We start from the raw sequence: 18977 nt of genomic DNA on the forward strand, positions 1-18977 counted from the left end.
CAAAAGACCTAACCTGAAGTGACTCTTTGTAAAGGAAGACAAAGTTAAATTTGCCTAGAGAAAGTCTGAACCAGAAGATTTTTCTGTATTTTTGCAGCTTTACTATTTATGGTGTTTAAAATAATCGGCACGATTAGCCCATAGATAAATCACCCTAAAGAAGCCAGTGTTGCCTGCTCAGCAGGTGAAGGGCCTCAAATGTAGCATAAATACCACTTGCTCCCTGTTATTTACAGTGCCCATTATGGATCCCCAGGAAGCCATGTGTCCATTGCCTAATTCATTGGTCTTGCAGGGGAGATGAGCTGACTTTACTGGACTGTGAGTTAGGCCACTGATACATAGCACCCCTGAAGCCCACAGCCTGACATTATGTATGTGTGTGTGTGTGTTTATACTCTGTGCCTCCTGCAACACCTACCTGTGTGATCATGCCCCACTGAGCCAGTAAGTAAATCTTGCCAGCTTTCTGACCAAAGCCACCTGCAAAATCAGCCAGAACACTGCACTGGAGGTAGTTCTTATAACCCACAAATGTGCTGCTTCCATTACAGTTTTCGCCCCTCTTTGTGTACTTGTAGAAAAACTGGTTCCTTATAAAAACTGCAGCTCTTACATTAAAAATCAATGTGGAATAACATACAATTAGTTATCAAATGACATGTCATTAATGTAATTTTCCCCGTCTACTGCTTTCACAATAATTGAAGCAATAATAACTTTTCCAATGGAGAAAAAGTATTTTTAGTATATCAATCTTGGGTTTTATTTAATGTGATGGTATGAAAGTATATCTAGTGACATAGAGCCATTGTGCATACCAAGCCACATGTGCCTGTGAGCAGGGCACCAATGAATTGCACAGTCATTCTTTTAGCATTCTAGACAATAATTTGTAACTACACCATAGGGCTTTAACGTAAGATGGTAGATAATTTTTGAATACATATTTTGCTAAATGCATAAGGGTTCCTGTTCTTTAGTATTGTCCTGGTCTCGGCCAGGATAAAATTATTTTTCTGTCCTATAATTTTACAAGAAGAAGTCTCTTTACAAGAGGCTGAGTCTCTTATAAGTAGCTGCACTTGCTGAAATTAACAGCAAGTTTCTCAGTCAAGACTGCTAAAACACTCTATTTATAGCTACAGCTACAGAATGGTGTGCAGAGCCAAGGCCACTGCTTGATCCTGAGAAAAATCTTGTGCTCTGAAAAGAGAAAGGGATTAAAGGGGTCACACCTTCAACCCTCCTTTAGGGAGGAGTAGACAAGACAGGTGACCAAAATTTACCAAATGGAGTATTCCATCCCATATGCATCATGCGCATTATAAATTTGAGGGATCATGAGGGTCAAGCCCTTCCCTTCAGGCCTCTTCCTGCTTTCTTTGGTATCCTGGGAGTATTCCATCCATGCCTGTGGTCCTGATCCGTGCTAGCCTGAATCTGTGTGTTCCTGCCTCCAGCTCCCAACTGCTGCTGACTCCAGGAGTCCAGCCTGGATTTCCCAGGGCTGCCCTGCAGCCTCAGTGGTGATGTGAGAGTTATTGGGGAGAAAGGCGGAAGGAACATGGTATCATTTTTCTGTATATTTGTATATATTTAATTTTTTTCCCTCCTTTTTTATCATGAATTTTTCATTAAGCTGTGTAGTTTAGTTTCCAACTTATAAATTTCTCTTCCTTATTCTCTCTCCTTTCTTTATCAGAGATGGGAGGGGGATTAATAGAGAGAATCTGTCATTTGGTAAACTGCCAGCCTAGGATTAAACCATGACAAGTATTTACACACATGTAACAGGACTTTCAAATAGCTTGAAGCAGGAAGTGGTAAAGTAGCTCCATTATCTAACTGGCTGGATAGGCTAACCTATCTAACATCCCATCATCAGTTAGGCCCTCCTTGGGCAAGAGACTTCTCTCCCATTTGTGAGTAAAAGACATAAAACCACAGTGAAAATAAATCCAAAGGAGGAGACAACAGGAAAGAGACCTGCAAAGGAGATACATATATGTACTGTACTGCCTGTAAGGACAGTAAATTCCTGGCAAGGCCTATGCTGATACCTTTTTCTGTGCTATCTCTAGCACGAAATTTTACTTCCAAGGTTTAGGAATTGTAATTGTGACAAAAGCTGCAGACAAAGTTTCCTAAGAAATGCTGCATAATTTGCCTCATTGGTGCAGAACACTACGCTTCTACATATCTCAAAATAAAGGTTGAATTCAGAATTAATGTCACATGAAAATTTCCATCCCTGATGTTCTACCATACAAAACATTTACATGCCCTGTAACTTTTATTCCTGAATTACAGTAGCAGTTATTACAATCAATACTGAGTACCTGAAAAATCTATTTTAAAATGTCTCTAGAATACTTCAGATGTTTCACATCTCTGTTTTAACCAAGCAAAAAACTACTAACATTTCTATTTCTGAATAGTCAAATCCACTAACATTATATTACACATTTATTCACTTGCACTAAAGAAATTTTCAAGTGAATAGGAGAAAATCTCTCTCACACTTCACTGAACTGTGAATCATGAACAATTCAACACTATACATTCACTTCTTTTAGCTATTTTTCACAAAGGAACTAATTTCAACCCAGAACTTAAACATACACTTAATACTCTGCTATGCTGTTTGAACACAGACAGAAAAACAATAATATACTGTGTCATGTTTGAGTTCAATAATATTCATATTCTAAAAAAGGATAACAAAGTTCTAAATATTTCCCAGTAAATGTAACTATATTTTTAGGATTTCCTTAACAGGAATATTCTATCAGCTCCAGATGTGTCAAGCAAATTTGGTTTTAAAATTTACCTCTTCATTATCTGCATCTACATAGACATGCACAGAGTATTCAAGATTGACAGTGTCCTCTTTCATAAATGTGTGACCACAGAAGTGTCATTAGTGTAAACTACAATTCTCTAGCACCAGCTCTGTATCCTTGGCTTTAAAATATGATGCCAAAGCTTTTTTAAACAACAAGATATTTTCCCATCATGAGCCAGGAATATCAGCCTGTCCCTGAAGGGATGAAGGAAGTGTGTGAAGTCAGCTGGGAGCAGGAACAAAACAATCTATGAAGTGGGAAAAGGGTAGGGACAGAGATGCCTACTGATTTCAGCCAATGTACCAGTCCCCAAATGACCAGTTCAGGTAGCTTAAAAAATGGAACAACTGGAACATCCTGCCTTGTACAGAGAAGTCCAGCTCAGCTCCTGACTGCTTCCCACGTCAAGCAAGGTATATACCCAACAAATGGTTACATCTGCCTACTCAGTGTATGAGCATGGAGAGGTCTACTTTGAAGAATGTCTTGAAAAGAAGTATCTGACCTTCCAAACATGTTCCAAATTACTTCATGGAATGTAAGAAAATCAAAAGAAAGGAGAGGAGACAGATGTATGATGTAAGACAGAAGATGGAGTCACACAGAGAGCGCTCAGGTTGCAAATGGGCACACCAAAAGCTTTAACTTCTTATTCTATTCTCTAAGTTTTTTGCAATTCTCTTAAATAGCCTCATCTTTACTACAGTTCAAATGGAAGGGTCACCACATGATATTGACATCAAGCAAAGTTCAGAGATTTCTAAAGAGCCATCTTCATAAAAATATACATGAAGCACTTTCTTAAACAACTAAAGCCTCTTGAAAGATATTCACTGAGAAATGTAAGTACCTGCTGTCTCCCGGGGTAGGATTCTTGGGTTTAGTATCACTATCATAAACAAAATGCTCTTGTGAGATCACTATGTCATTGTCCGTTGTTTCATTTCCCAAGATAGTGATAACAGGATAACCCATCTGTAGTGTCCACTGATCCATTACTTCTTGGATATTTACAGATTTTCCAACCCTTTTTAAAGCCTTTAAAAAAAAGAAAAGTTTCAATATGTGGAAGCAATATCACCATCCAACATATAAAACTTCTTTTGTCGCAGAGACCACAATTAGTTTTAAAGGTTTAAATAACTATCATGCATGAACACACACATTTACACACAGAACACGCTACCTAATTTAACCAACAGTCCCTGGTAAATCTTAGAAATAAACATTTAGCAGTCTTGGCAGAGAGGAGAGTGACAGTCAGAAAGACATGTTTTCCACATCATACAGGCAATTCCACTGTAACAGAAGAAACAACCTGCTGTACAGGGTTTTAACTAGAGTCACATATATACTGGGTGTCTGTTTCCAGAAGATATTTTTTATCAGCTAAGGCTAAAAAAGGCACAGTGTTAGCTGATCTAGAGTACCTAGAATAAAGTATATTTAAAGGGCCTGATTTTGGAAAGTATGGAGGTTCTTTGTACTGAAAATGAAATTACTAGTTATTCAAAAATCGTGTCCCTCATGTCCAAAATGAGGGCTTGTGTACAAAGATATCCCCAGCTCCTCCAGAAACTGAACCTATCATAACACAATATGTTCATATTAGATACTGTGTCAATAAAAAAGCTGTTTTAGCAGAGGACAGCACCAGGTGAGAAGCAAGAAGAAAGAAAAACTTTTGCTGTGGCATCCAACTTCTGATTAAGACATAGATTTAAGACACTAACTCTATGCTATGTGTATCAACTCTCACTAACAGTCAGTACAAACCTAGGACTCAGTTCAGCTGCCCACACGTAGGTGCCTAATGTCATTTAACCTTGACCTGCCACTTCAGAAGGATACGGATTTCCACACAGATTTCTGGGATCCCTAGATTTCTGGGACTGCAGATGTTCCTGTTTCAACTGAGATGCCCTAAAATATTAAACACATCCTGCAGAATGGGGAGGGAGCTGGGGTTCAGCAGACATGATTATCTCATGTGGTAGCTGGGAGCCAGGTAAGATAAACTAACATAAATGATGTTTAGATGAGACTCACTCTGTAGGCAAGAAACTCAGGAATGCTTGGCTCACTTTACAGAATCAAACTCTGCCCTAATAGATCTCTGAAACCGGCTCTAGAAACTCAAGCCAAGGTTAGACATGGCAATTACAGGGAGCATGGATATAACATGCCCCTACAAGTGTCTACAGCATGCCAAATGTTCTGGTTAATACTTACCTGTTTACACCAAACTTTAAAACTTTTAATAGCTTTGTCCTTCACACAAATCATAATTCCATACAAAATCACAAACACACTTGATATAAATGTCAAAGCTCAGCACTGCCCTGTGCTTTCCAGTTTATGGGCCTCAGAATGCTGCCACTAAAATCAATGACAGAAGATCCCATGAAGCATCTTTTAGTGTGCAGTAGTGACATAGCACAAGCAAGGAAATATATTCTAACACAACAAAGGATAGAAATGCTTCAAAAACATACTTTAGTGTTTTCACTATGTTAATGCATAGCTGGAATTTCTTTGCATCAGTTTTCATATTTACTCTGGATCTGAACATCTCAATATGAACTATTCACACCTGATCTCAACACGAAAAATATCACAGTAATTCCTGCTTCTCCCTTAGAGCAATAGAGTAAAGTATTTTACCTTTGACAACGTGTTCCAGAGATCATTTCTGGCTGCATTGCCATACTTGTGAATGGTTAAATAGTCCTACAGAAATAAAATAAAAATACAAATCAATATTACTACACACAAGCCAAACCAATGGAGATGCAAATCATTGGTATCATAAGTTTAATCACATTAACACTTGCATTTGTCAGAAATTTAGAAATGTACAATATATTAATATCAAGGGAGTAAAGTGTTTCTTAAGCTAGTTTATATTGAAAAAAATCTTTAAAATTTTCATTGACAGCATTTGATGCTCTTCTTTTTCTGTGTGCATCACTCTATAAGCTAAATATTTAAACATACATTTAAAATACTGTCTAATCTCAGAAGGGGTTTATAGGTCATCTTGGCAATGAAAGGAGAAGCTGCTGAAATACAGTTCCAGTTGCTATTTTAGCAGGTCATTCTGCATCTAGTGTAAAAATTTGCTCACTCAATGACAGCTGAAATTGTTACAAGATTTAACTGAGCAATATTCTACTTGACTCATCTAGGGGTATGCTGGACTTGCAGTGTCAAAATATATCACATTGGCAACTGGGACTATAAACAGACTATAACAAAGGTTCTCCACAACAGGAAGTGGTGGAAGAAGGGTGATAGGAACCCAACTTTGGGCATATGCACAGGTACCTATATGCATGTTTTCATGACATATGTGACTCAGAGTCAGAGGTTATAAATTGAATGCTTTTATTTATTCAGTCACAGATTCAGTGACCAAGGGCTCATTCTTCCCCCATAGCAACCAGAAAGATAACTCCTGATAAGCTACCATCATATTTAATTAACTTCCCAAATAACAGTTTAAGCATATGATCTGGTTAGGTCGGGGCCCTTCAAGCAGAAAATTATTTCAAGTCTTGGAAATAACTGGAGAGACAACACTGGTAGTTTCCTATCATCCCATGTCTCTGGACAACAATTCATTTAGTTACAGAAGTTAAATTAAGCAATGATTGTTTTAATAACATATATTTCAAGCATTTTTGTTGAAGAATAAAGTGAATCAGAGGCTGCAAATCAATGAGTTCTCCTGCATCTGAATTTCTACCATCCGCACTTCACACAGTGGAAGAAGACAAATCCTAATTTACAGCACAATGATAAAACTTGGACAAATTTGCTGTCTCTGTTATCTGCGCTTTGTGTGAAGGAAGATACTTTGGTAATAATTAGAATTTAGAAAGCAAATTTTCTGATACACACATTGTAGCATCTGTGACAGATTCAGCTTTTGCCAGCCAACTCACGTAGTACAATGAGCAGCACCTCCCATTTAATCACAGGCTAGGAAGGCTAAATGAGAGTACTGCCTTAGGAAATGCAGAGCTGAGCCTTAACAATGTCATGAGACTAACCTGGAAAAAAGACAACACTATAGGCTGCACCTACAGCACACTCTGCATCCATTTTGTCTAAAAACACAGAATTGTATGAGGCACAGTGAAATATTCAATAGCTTTCTAAGTTAAAGTAGTGGCATTGCAACTTAAAAGCTAAAACAGGAATAAGCAAAAGTGGGACAAGCTAAATAAATAACAATAAATATACTGTACGTTCTAAGTTGCACTAGAAAATGCTGCTTGCATTGGTCATTCTGAGAGATGCTTTCAGAGTCATTAACACAGAAAAATAAAATGGGTGGAATACTTGAGGCTTTACTCCATCCAATCCTGCTTACCAATCACCAAACACCTAGAAACAGGGCAAGGGTACAGTGATACTTCCCTTGTATGCTCTCCCATCATCCAGCACTTCATGGCACAAGGAATGTTGAGCACATTAGTATCTTTATATTTAATAGTTATCTTCTGTGAATTTAGCCAGTTGCTTTCTCAAACCATATAACTGTTTAGCATTTGTGACCTTACAAAAAACAATTCCCACTTCAATGATCTGCTGCATGAAGACTCCTGTTTCAAACATCTGCCTTTCTGCTGGTTTCATCTACTGCTCCCGAGCTCTGGCACTAGAAGACAAAACTGTTCTCTGCTTCACTCTCCCTGAGCTGTTCATCCTTTTACAAGTCTGTATCATATGTTTTCTCATACCAGAGCCTGCTTTCACACTGAGAATACCACCAGACTTTACAACATCCAAACTGTTGACTTTAAAGCCAGTTAGGGTCACCACAACCCAGCCTGAACTTTCATCACCAAATCAATAACCTCTTTCTAAGTACCTTTCATGGACAGACTTAAAAAAGAAAAGGCTTATACATATCAGCAACAAACACACCCCAGAAAGTATTAAAATAGGAGCCAAAGATCTATACATACCTTGCTTATCTGTTCTAAGGATGGAACAAGCAGAAAAATAATCCACTTTTCATCCTGGGTATCCATATCTAAGTCTTAAGTACCTTGTAAAGAGCCTGAAGACATGTTCTCATTCACTGTAATTCTCCAGGGCAGGAATATTAGCAACCCTTCAGGTTTTACATTGAATAGAAAAGAACCAAAGCAAATAGAATAGATGTGCAAGCCACAGAAAAGAAAAGGAGGATGACACTGAAAACACAGTTGCCTGAATCTAAGCTTCACTCACATGATCAGCTCAAGTCTACCACCTACAAATGCTGTTCCATCAGCTAGTGTATGCTGGAGCATGAAGATATGCTTCAACCACCTTCCTAACTTTCAGCTATAACCCTGCAATACGTGTCAGGAGAAAAAAAGACATTAAAACCTCTACAGCAACCCAGAATACAAGAACATTCTTCTACAAATTCCCCTTTCTCTTTAAAACTCACTGTAATGCCACCTCTAAGCTTTTTCTTTATAATGGGGAAATTAGAATGAGAGTTCAACATGAAAACTGATCAAACACACACTCAAAAATGACAATTGGGTTTTACTTTTTCATCAAGCATCCTCTTGAAATATTCTTATTAACATCTTGTCATTAAAACAGGAAGCCACTCTGCCAAAAAGAATAATGGAATATGATACCTTCACCACTATCAATAATAAAAGTAATAACCAAACAGTGTGGTTTTTTGATGTGTTTCAGTAATTTTTAACATCAAATAAAATTTTTAAAATCCTGGCTCTTTCACACCATTAAAACAAAATCCAATTACTGCACAAGGAAAACCTAAGATTATGCAACAGATTTAGAGTATAATGATTTATACATTAATATTAATCCCAACCAAAAAATTAAAAGATTCTATGCTTTTGAAATTATTATTTTAGTACTTCAATACTGAAGTACATAGTAGTAGAAACAAGAGTACAGTGAAAAGCAATAAAAGATTTTGAAAGATGTAATGCTGTATTGATTAAGCTTGCAGACTCTTTTATGGTGTTAGACTTTTTTTAAAAAAACAGAGATTAAATAAAGGGGAAAAGTATTTTATCCTTTTGCAATCTTGGTTCTCTCAGTACTGATAGGCATTGAACCTGTTGGTTTAAAAAAAAAATTAACTATCACAACAGCCAAACATGATAACACTCACAACTAATAAAACAGTGACTGATAAATGCAGAGGTTAAAAACGTGTAAAGGGAGAATAAGTCTCCAAAGATGTATCTTACTTCCAGCACAGACTTCAGATCTATAACTAGGAACTAAAAAATCAATTCTAGGACATAACTCCTTTCTTAGTTTATCTGCATGAAGTTGATTGGATGGTGGAAGGAACAGCTCCAGACTTATATGTGTGGTGTTGGGAACTGAAAAAGATTATCATTGAATAACTTACTTTTTCTCCTAAAGATAACTGGTAAAATCCACTACACAAGATGAGTGAGAAAAAAATAGCAAAATATTTTGGCATCAAACTGGTGTGGCTACAGTCCTCTGAATGTTCTCATTTCTCAGGGCTCAGTAAGCAGCAGTTACACCTCTACCTGCCTCTTTTGTATTTCATTCCTACTCATGGGTGTATATCCTCCCTCCTTTCATCCAACAATTTGTTCATGTTGAAAAGTTTTATATGTGACTGCTTTATTTCACCAAAGATTTAAAGTTACTAATAAAACATCTAGCTCATGTGGAAATCAGGCTTTAAGGTTCCAACTATCAAATCCAGTGGGTTTGTTTTCCTAGAAATTTGTATATTTAACCTTAAACCACCAGACACTATTTGTCAAATGCTGACTCACTAACTATATAATATGCCACCTTTTTCCCCCTTTTCATAACACTGCTAACATCAAATCTGCTATCATGTATTATTTTGACATTACCTAACATTCAAATAAAAAGGCTTCAGCAAGGGTCAGAGGGAGTAACATACTGCCTACATTTGCAATGGTGAGTGACAAACAAGAACGAGTAAGAACCAGTGGTAAAGCACTATTGGCAAGCTACAAAGAAGTGAAGATTTCCATAGGAGAGGAAGACTTTTGAATAGAACATCTAGGTGTACAGCATTTTTCATCTGTACACAGACCAGCCCTTGCAAAAGAGCCTTAAGGAAGAGAAGCCATCACCTTTCTGGCTGGGCAGGTGGACAAGCAGTTGAGAAAACAAATAAGGAGTAGGTAAATTCACCTTACTGGTCATGGTAAACTTTGTATAAGGCAAATAAGATGGAAATTAAGTCTATTTGTGTCAGAAATAATCTGTACCAGTGAGTCAAGCTCTAGAGCTACCTCCAAATTGAATGAACAGCTGTGATCAGACCACTTATCAAAGCAATACTCCAAGGCAGCTCAGCAAAACCTTGGATATAGATTTTTTCCAGGTCAGGTAAACCAAGCCATTTCTTCACCTTCTACATCAGTTTCACTAAGATTGCCCAAAACTGCTTCCAGGCAGTCTTGTCAGAAACTGCCAACATACAGAGTACATCAGCATCATGGAATGGATTTTAACTTTCATGACTGAGTTACATTTAGAACTATCAAAAATGTTGCTATCCTTCCTGTACTTTAATCTACTGTTACATTGAGAAGTGTTCCTCCAACAAAAAATTAAGTTAGTCACTGGCCAAGTTAGTCAAGAATTAAACTAATTATAAAAACAGTTCAACCTAGGATGACAAAAACCAGCATCAAAATGTCATTGAAATTTATTTACATTCAATTATATTGCATGCACCGCAAGCACAAAAGGAGTGTAAGGCCATTCTTGCAGTGTGGACAAGCCCCCATCTAGTACTAAAACTGTCACGTCCATTTCATACACATTCCTTACATCAAATGCATTCTTGTACATGCCTTGCACTACAGACTGATGACTCTTTGGTGGTACAGTCAGACCTAAGTACTTTCCACAGCCTCTGCTCCTCCTTGTCCCCATCTCTCTGTGAGGTTACTTTAAAACTAGACACCTCAAATGGCCTGCACTGGAAGTAAATCTATCATTCTGTACCAAGGACACTCTTCCTTCCTCAATCAACTACACAAAAAGGACTCTAAATTCTTCCATTGGTGCAAATGAAATAGGACTGGGTAGCCACACATGCTGGGTGGACAAGCAGCAGGAAGAAGCACTATGTATAACAGAAGCCTGGCATCCTAAGTCAGTGCCCCTCCAACCATGTGACAAATATTATGATAGAGACCACACAAAGAACTAAAAAACATTATTTCAGATGGCAGATTATCACTGTATCACATTTGAAGGAAACAAAACGTTTATTTTGAAGTGAATTCCTTAAAGGGAGATGCTCTAACGTTCAACTAACAGTTGACTGAACTAACAGTTCACTTACAATGGGCAGTTCTACCTTCCAACCCTTGCCATCGCCATCTGTGACTCCAGGAGTGTGGCTGGAGCCCTTGCCAGGGAAGACTGAGGTAAAGAAGTCATTATGAACCTCAGCCTTCTCCATGTCACTTTATGCAATTAATGCAATGTCACTTTCTCCATGTCATTTTATGCAATGCATGAAATTCTAGGGAAGGAAAACAGTGGAATTCCATCAATGTACACCAGCTAAAATTTAAGCCCTTTATTTTCAAAAGGTATATTTAGATTTTTTTTTTCACAAATAACACTGATGCAATGCTTGCAATCATCAGCAATAGGAAAATATACACTGTCAACATGTCATATCTGCAATTAAATCATTATATCCAAACAGCAAGCAATAACTGCTAATCAGGAAAAGTAATACTGGAATCATATACAGAAATAAATCTTAATTTTCTCTAGAGTAAATTACTCTGAATAGGCTACATAATTATAGTATTTTACTTTGTCTATCTTAGTTTGTAATTCATAATACCCCCATACATTCTAACAATAATCAGATCAGCAGAACTGATATTTTGGGCACTATAAGGGTCAATGGAATTTTGAGCATTGATTTCAGTGGGAGAAGAATTAGGGCAATATCCAGAGTATCTTATCACTGGTCTTGAAAGTAAAACATTCCTTTTGAGGATGTAGACAGGACCTGTGTCCTATCCCAAACAGTATGAGAAAGGAGGAGACAAGAGCCATTGTTCAGTCACAGGGACTGCTTTCATTGCTCTACCTGTTTCATGTTCATAATAAATATATATTGCAATATATGGTCCTGTCATTTTCATTCCAACACAAGAAAAAAATTAAACCTCGAACCCCTGCAAGAAATGCAATTTTAAAGTTAATACAGGTTCTGTATTCATTGCAACTCTGTATTCATTGTATTCATTGTATTCATTGCAACTCAATGAATCCACCATGAATGGGTCACCTGAAACAGATTCAAAATTTGCACTCAGGAAATCTCTAGATACTTTAAAATATATCCTGCTTGGCTGGGATTTTTTTTAAAAAGTTTAGAATTTTTAAATAGAAAGCTTTATTTCCTCTCTAAAAATCATGTTCACCCATTAGCAAGTAACATGAACAGGAAGGAGGTTATGTTTTCAAACACAGCAACAGTAATTGCAGTGTGGTGGCAAAACAGTTTGAGACCAAATTCTAAAGGGAACAGTTGGAAGGACTGCAAAGTTGTCTTCTAGTAGAGCCTGATGGTATCTGTTGTGCAGTAAGATACCTGCAAGTATATTAAGCCTTGCATTAAAGAAAAATGTATTTGATGTATTATTTGGAAGGAGAAGGAGGAAGAGAAGGAGGAGAAGGAGAAAAAGAAGGAGGAGGAAGAGGAGTAGTTTTGGTGATGACCTGTTTTATGCAGTAGGGATTCAGCTTTTTTCTACATGTCCTCAACTGGACTGAGTAGAAGTAGATTTATTTCCATTCTAATGTGTACTTACTAGAGACTAGGTGTTCAGTCCTTCAGTCTCTGTACTGGAAATATCCCCACTGACTTCTAAAGAGCTAGTGGAAATTTTGATTGCATTAGGACAGCAGAATCATGCACAAAACATGCACTTCCAGTGTCCTATACTGGATAGGAATTGTGCTGCCTCATAGCAACAGAGAGGAGGTTGTCACTGAGCTCCTATCAGGAAAACAATGTAACTGTATTCCAAAAGAAAGCACTCAGGCTGCTGAGATCATCAAGTCCAACCCTTGATCCACTGCCAGCGTGGTTACCAGACCAAGGCACTGAGTGCCGCATCGGCCTCTTCTTAAAAACCTCCAGGGATGGAGAATCCACCACCTCCCTGGGCAGCCCATTCCAATGCCTGATCACCCTCTCCGTAAAGAATTTCTTCCTAATATCCAACCTAAACCTTCCCTAGCAGAGCTTAAGTCCATGCCCTCTTGTCTTACTGGGAGCTACCTGGGAGAGGAGACCGACCCCCCCCCTGGCTACCCCTCCTTCCAGGGAGTTGTAGAGAGTGATGAGGTCTCCCCTGAGCCTCCTCTTCTCCAGACTGAACACCCCCAGTTCCCTCAGCCCTTCCTCACAGGACTTGTGCTGGATCCCTTCACAGCCTCCTTGCTCTTCTCTGGACCTGCTCCAGCACCTCAATCTCTCCTGAACTGAGGGGCCCAGAACTGGACACAGGACTCAAGCTGTGGCCTCACCAGGGCTGAGTACAGGGGCAGAATCACTGCCCTGGACCTGCTGGCCACACTGTTCCTGATACAGGCCAGGATGCCATTGGCCTTCTTGGCCGCCTGGGACAATTTTGTTTCAATACAGTGGCCGCAAAACAGCACCAACAAAGACAGCATATATCCAGAGCACGGTATGGAAATTCTTCTTCCAAATGTACAGTGTGAAGCCCGAAGTACAAAAGCAGTTTATTCATCACAGAAACAGAGATTCCTACTGTAACTAATTCAAGCTGCTGATGGTGCACTAAATCAGAGTGATGAACACATACATAGATGCAAGAGAAGTTCAAAAGGATCTATGTGATCAATGAGCTGCCACAGGGCAAATGTTGAGAAACATATAGTAATAGAGATGAGACTTCAAAATAATCAAACAAAATAGAAGAAAAATTTAAATAAATCACTGCAGAAATGTCTCATTACAGAGTTGGAGGTGCCTCTTTACACACATCTAGGCATTGGACCTTCAGATTACTGGGATTTCTTCCTATATTTAATTTGGAAAAAAAAGTTCCACTGATAACTTAAGGAGGTGCCTTGCTGTAAAGCAGTAAAACCTCCAAGAATACAGTGACACCGGTCATGTAAGCAACCACCTATTTCAAGCACATGGATTAGAAATAACAGCCTAGAGATGAAAATCTCACACAAATCTAATATTATACTGTTTATTACTGTCTGAATGATGACTGAATGATAAGGCCAACTTACAGCTTCTTTCTCTACCAACCTATGCAGTTCAGAAATGTAATCAGAGCAAGTGGTGCTGACCAAGCCTCTTCATACTCTAATCGATGTTTTAGATGACAAATGGCTTTTTGAATGAAAAGCTACTCAACTTAGTAAGAACAGCACTGGCATGCAGTGACATGCACCTCTTGAATTTCTGTGGAGCGTAAGAAACCTTGCACATCATGAAAGAGGTCAGGTCTTTTAAAAAGAAAGAAATCAACTACTGTGAGAAATAAGGGCTTATTAGGCATTTTCTACAAAAACAACAGCTGTGACTTTCTCATATACAAATGTTACCTGCTGAGGTTATTAACGTCATTATTTAATTATTCATAAAAATCAATATAAATATGTTTTCTTTTGGTTTTGTTTATGAAGTACTATGTGAAAACAGTGAGAAAGTTCTACCTTTGTTACCTTTGTTATTAAATTTTTTGTTTGAAAAAGTTATATGATTCAAGACATCATGTCTTTGAAAGGTTTCCAGAAAATCATACCTTCTCTAGGTAGTCTCTTGGCTGCAGTTTTATAGTGGAACTTCCACACTATAATCCAATGGTTGTTCACAGTATATTTACATTGACAGGAACAGGCCAGTAATTCATGACAGATATATATCTCTCCAAAGCCATCTATACTGTGTAACTGGCCTCTCTATATCATCTCTACAACAATTTTACCTCCTTGCAGACTCCTCAACAGAATAGTTTGCTGAACTATTAGGGATCACACACACCTTTGTATATTTGCTTCATTGTTAAAAACCAATTAATGTCCACTGTCCTGCATTAACTTTATTTTTTTTTTAGTACAACAGATTGTTTTCTTTGACGTATAAGGTATTTTGCTCCCCCAAGCTATTTTGATCTGCTCTTCAAAAAGTCCATCTGCCAGTTAATACAATTACCTGTAATTAGATTAAGAAAAAAGTGGTAACAAACCAAAAAGGTAGCTATCTAGCCATTTGTGTCTTGCTCCAAAGCTGATCTTTTCCTCTTTTTAATACAAAGAATAGCATATTATTTGTAGATTCTCTCACATAAAATATCTAATTCTGTAGCTTTTAACTGGTAATAAATCATACCTTGAAAACCACAAACACACAATGCAAACACAAATAAAGGGCTACTTGTTTTGGTTTGTGCTAATTTAGTAAGACTACAGAAATATTTTTTTTTCATTGGTGAAAAACCTAATACCTAAAAATAACTGAAATAATATACAGAATATTGACACTGCTGTGCTTCATATGCTGGAGTCTAATGAAAAACAAAGCAAATAAGATAAAGTAGAAGTCCTTCAAACTCAATTACTCAGCAAGCAATTAAAATAACTCCAGAGGAATGAACCGTTGAGTGCACTTTCAGAAGATCTGCTATTTTAAGAGATTTACAAATATCCATAATACTTGATTTTGCAGCTCTCCTTGAGAATGGCCATTTAGTTGAACATTTGAATTCCATGATAAAATTGGATTCAAGGCAACGTAATTCTAAATCCCAAGTAAGGGTACCTGGACTAAAGAGCTAAAAAGCTTAAATCAATTCATTATAGAAAGGGTGAATAGTCCTCCATTTCCTCTTATCATTAGCAAAGCTAACCTCCCAGCCCTACCACCCAGAAACAGTATTTTATTAGACCCATGAAACACAAAGAACTAAATGATTGGCATTTCCAATATGTAGCTTATGAACAAGATTATGAACTTAATGCTTTATTTTGTTCAGTTTGGCGACATCCATATGGAAAACTCTATCTAGATTTTAAACAGTTTTTATGAAAGATGTTAGAATATCATCTTCCTCCTGAATTAATTCCAAGACTTGCACTAGTCAGATTTTCACAGATTTTCCATAGAAAACAGAAAAACAGGGTTTCAGACGTACATATTAAAACTTTCCCCTTCTACAGACCTGAGTGAAATGCTTTTTTTGCTGTTGAACTTCCATATGGAGATGGAGTCTGTTGGACTAAGGACAGAAGTCTTACTGGCTTAAGAGATGAGGGTTTCTGATTTCAAGGTTTCTTGTCTGCATAAAAAGATTATCTAACTGATCTGATGTTACAACTAAGAAAATGATCCTGCTGGGTCCTGTGAATAAATTATTCTGTAAATCCTGAATGTCATGAAAATCTCCAGAAAGCTGTATTTCCCCAGCAGATTTCCTTTTATTGCCTATTGCATGGAACACACCTCCCTGACATGAACAATGCATTTATTTAATTTTTGTTTTATATTTTATTTCCCATTTTATTTTGGTTAGAAGTAGAATTATTCTGTTAAAAAATTACCTGATCCCAAATGTCGTTTCTTTAAATTTGAAAATGCAAAGCTTACTAAGAACAGATAAGATTGATTGCTCTTTCCATCTTAGCATAATTGTATTTCAGGTGAACATCAATTTACTTTAAAGGACACTTCGAAGTAGCAGGCTGCATCATACATAATTCATCGATCGCAGCTGCCTCTAACATTATTTACTCAAGCAGATTTCAATGGAATGGAGGAACTTGCATTGTTTTTTATTTTTTGGATTGTTTGGTTTTAAATAGTTTAAGTAACAGTCATTTGCAATGAATTATTGCTGAAAAGAGCTTATCCTTGGTAATCAGCACATTGAATTTCTTTGTCCTAGTACAGAAATGTTATCTCTTTAAAATTCTTTTAAAAGGCAGAATGAGTTTTCAAAACATCGTTAAGGCAGGGAGCACTCTATGATTATAAAAGGTAAAAATAAAAATCAAGGATTTTGCTATGGGGGAAGGAAAAAATGCTTATAGTTCCTAGTTTTAGGGCCATATACTTCATTGCTGGCTTAACATCATTTGTTATTATTTGTTATTCCAGCACACAAATGTAATTGAAAAGAAGTAGTTCTCTCCTCAGCTAGCCCTTAACACAATTGTCACATGGATTAAAATGTTTTCTTGTGACAATCTACACAAGATTCATACAAAACCATGTGCAAGTTGAAGTGTATCATTTGATACACAAAAAAACACAGGTGACATCGGAGGCACTGCAATGTGTGGTACACTGCTCAGCATCTTCCATCAAATTCAGCTCCAGGGACCTGTTCACAGCTCAGATGGTCCTGAAGTAAAGAAGCATTTCTGCAACTAGATGCAAATATAGTCTAAAAAGAAAAAAGAGAGATGCTTCTAGAAATGCACACATACACAAACACAAAAATGCCTTAACTTACTTGTAAGCCTTTTTGAAACACAGAGTGACCCATAAAATTTGCCAGCATTCGAATTAGAGCTGCGCCCTATGGGAAATAATAGAGAAAAAAAGAAGTTACCATTTTTGCACATCAATATCACACAATAATAACGAACTGAAGTAGCTATTTACATCCAACACTACCATCTTGGAAACTTATGATTAACATAATCTTTATGCTGAAATGAAAGACAGAGGCAGAAGATACTGCAAATGCCTAGAAGACAAAGTGAGGAAGTAGACCAATCTTGTATCACCATCCCTGAAGATGCTCAAAACCCATGTAGATGTGGTACTTTAGGACATGGTTTAGTGGGCACAGCAGTGTTTGGTTAACAGGTGGACTTGATGATCATAGAAGTCATTTCCAATCTTAATGATTCTATAATCTTATTGAAACCGATACTGCCTGAACAGACAAGACCACAGGTCGAGAAGCATCACTACCCTTTTTTACCTGAGGAACAGAATAAGTAAAGTTCTCAGAGATGTTTAAGCAGATAAATAGCAGATAAATATTTCTAAGAAGATGAACAGAATCCTTCCCACAGTTTAAATTTCACATGGTAGCAATGGGCATATATTTACAAAGGTATCTTAACTCTGATTATTTCTATGAGAATTAATGAAGCAAACACCTTCATATGATCTTGCTCACAGTCTTTTTCTATTCTCTGACCAAAAATTGTCAGACACACATTAAAAAAAATTATAACATTCCTCTCACAGATAACATTTAGCCACACTGGATGGAACTACGGATGGCTTTTATAAAACAAAGAAAATACAAAAGAAATTCAAGACTACGTACAAGATGGAAACACAAAAGCAGAATTATTTTCTAAGGATCCATCCATCTTCAGAGATACTTCAGAAGTACTTCTACTAATTATTTACTTTCAGGAAACCCAGTAGCTGTACTTGCAGCTTCCTGAACAACAATATACTTGTCCCAGCTCTGCCATCTTACAAACACAGGGAAGGCAAACACCTTCTATGACTGATTTGTTGAAGGATAATACAGAAAAGGAGAAAAGAGGAAGAAAAAGGATTCCAAAGAAAAAGGAGAAAACAAAAAAACAGAACCACAAAGGGGGAAAAAAATGCCTTGGGGAGAAGGAAAACCAAATGGAAGCAAATGCAGCACTTGATGTGGAAGGAAAAGAAATGGAAGAAAAGGGAGGAAACCACTTATTTCAATCTTTCTTGCACACTAAAAGCAGACAGAACAGAGGACAGCAATACATTCCTAAGAACAACAGAAGTAATCAGTACATTGCCAGCTCTGGGGAGGAAAGGAAAAAGCAGCTAACACTGACACAACAAAATTGTCCTGTGCGGAGGATGCTCTTTGGAACCTGTCAGCATCATTCCTTGAACTACTTCACACGCAACCCATCTGCTACCCACTTCACTCTCAGGACCACTTCTGCTCTGTCAATGTTTGTTCAACCTAGGAATGATGTACAGAGCCTCAAGAAGTGAACCTGGCCCTCCAACAGGGTAGAATTGCCACTTATTGGTGATTTAAGGGCTTTTCCTCCCGGTACTGATGACTC

At 37.5% G+C, this 18977-nt stretch overlaps 1 protein-coding gene across 1 annotated transcript in view; it reads right to left on the reverse strand.

Annotated features, from left to right (window-relative positions):
- The window catches only part of TRHDE (thyrotropin releasing hormone degrading enzyme), a 186745-nt gene that overhangs the window by 59895 nt on the left and 107873 nt on the right, over window positions 1-18977 (reverse strand). The window contains exons 7-9 of the mRNA XM_030462736.1: window positions 17399-17464; window positions 5514-5579; window positions 3700-3887 (exon numbers count right to left, since the gene is read on the reverse strand). Coding sequence (XP_030318596.1) covers window positions 3700-3887; window positions 5514-5579; window positions 17399-17464 — 320 coding nt within the window. The remainder of the gene's footprint in view (window positions 1-3699; window positions 3888-5513; window positions 5580-17398; window positions 17465-18977) is intronic.

Source organism: Calypte anna, chromosome 1 (genome assembly GCF_003957555.1).
Source record: "Calypte anna isolate BGI_N300 chromosome 1, bCalAnn1_v1.p, whole genome shotgun sequence".
Taxonomy (NCBI): domain Eukaryota; kingdom Metazoa; phylum Chordata; class Aves; order Apodiformes; family Trochilidae; genus Calypte; species Calypte anna.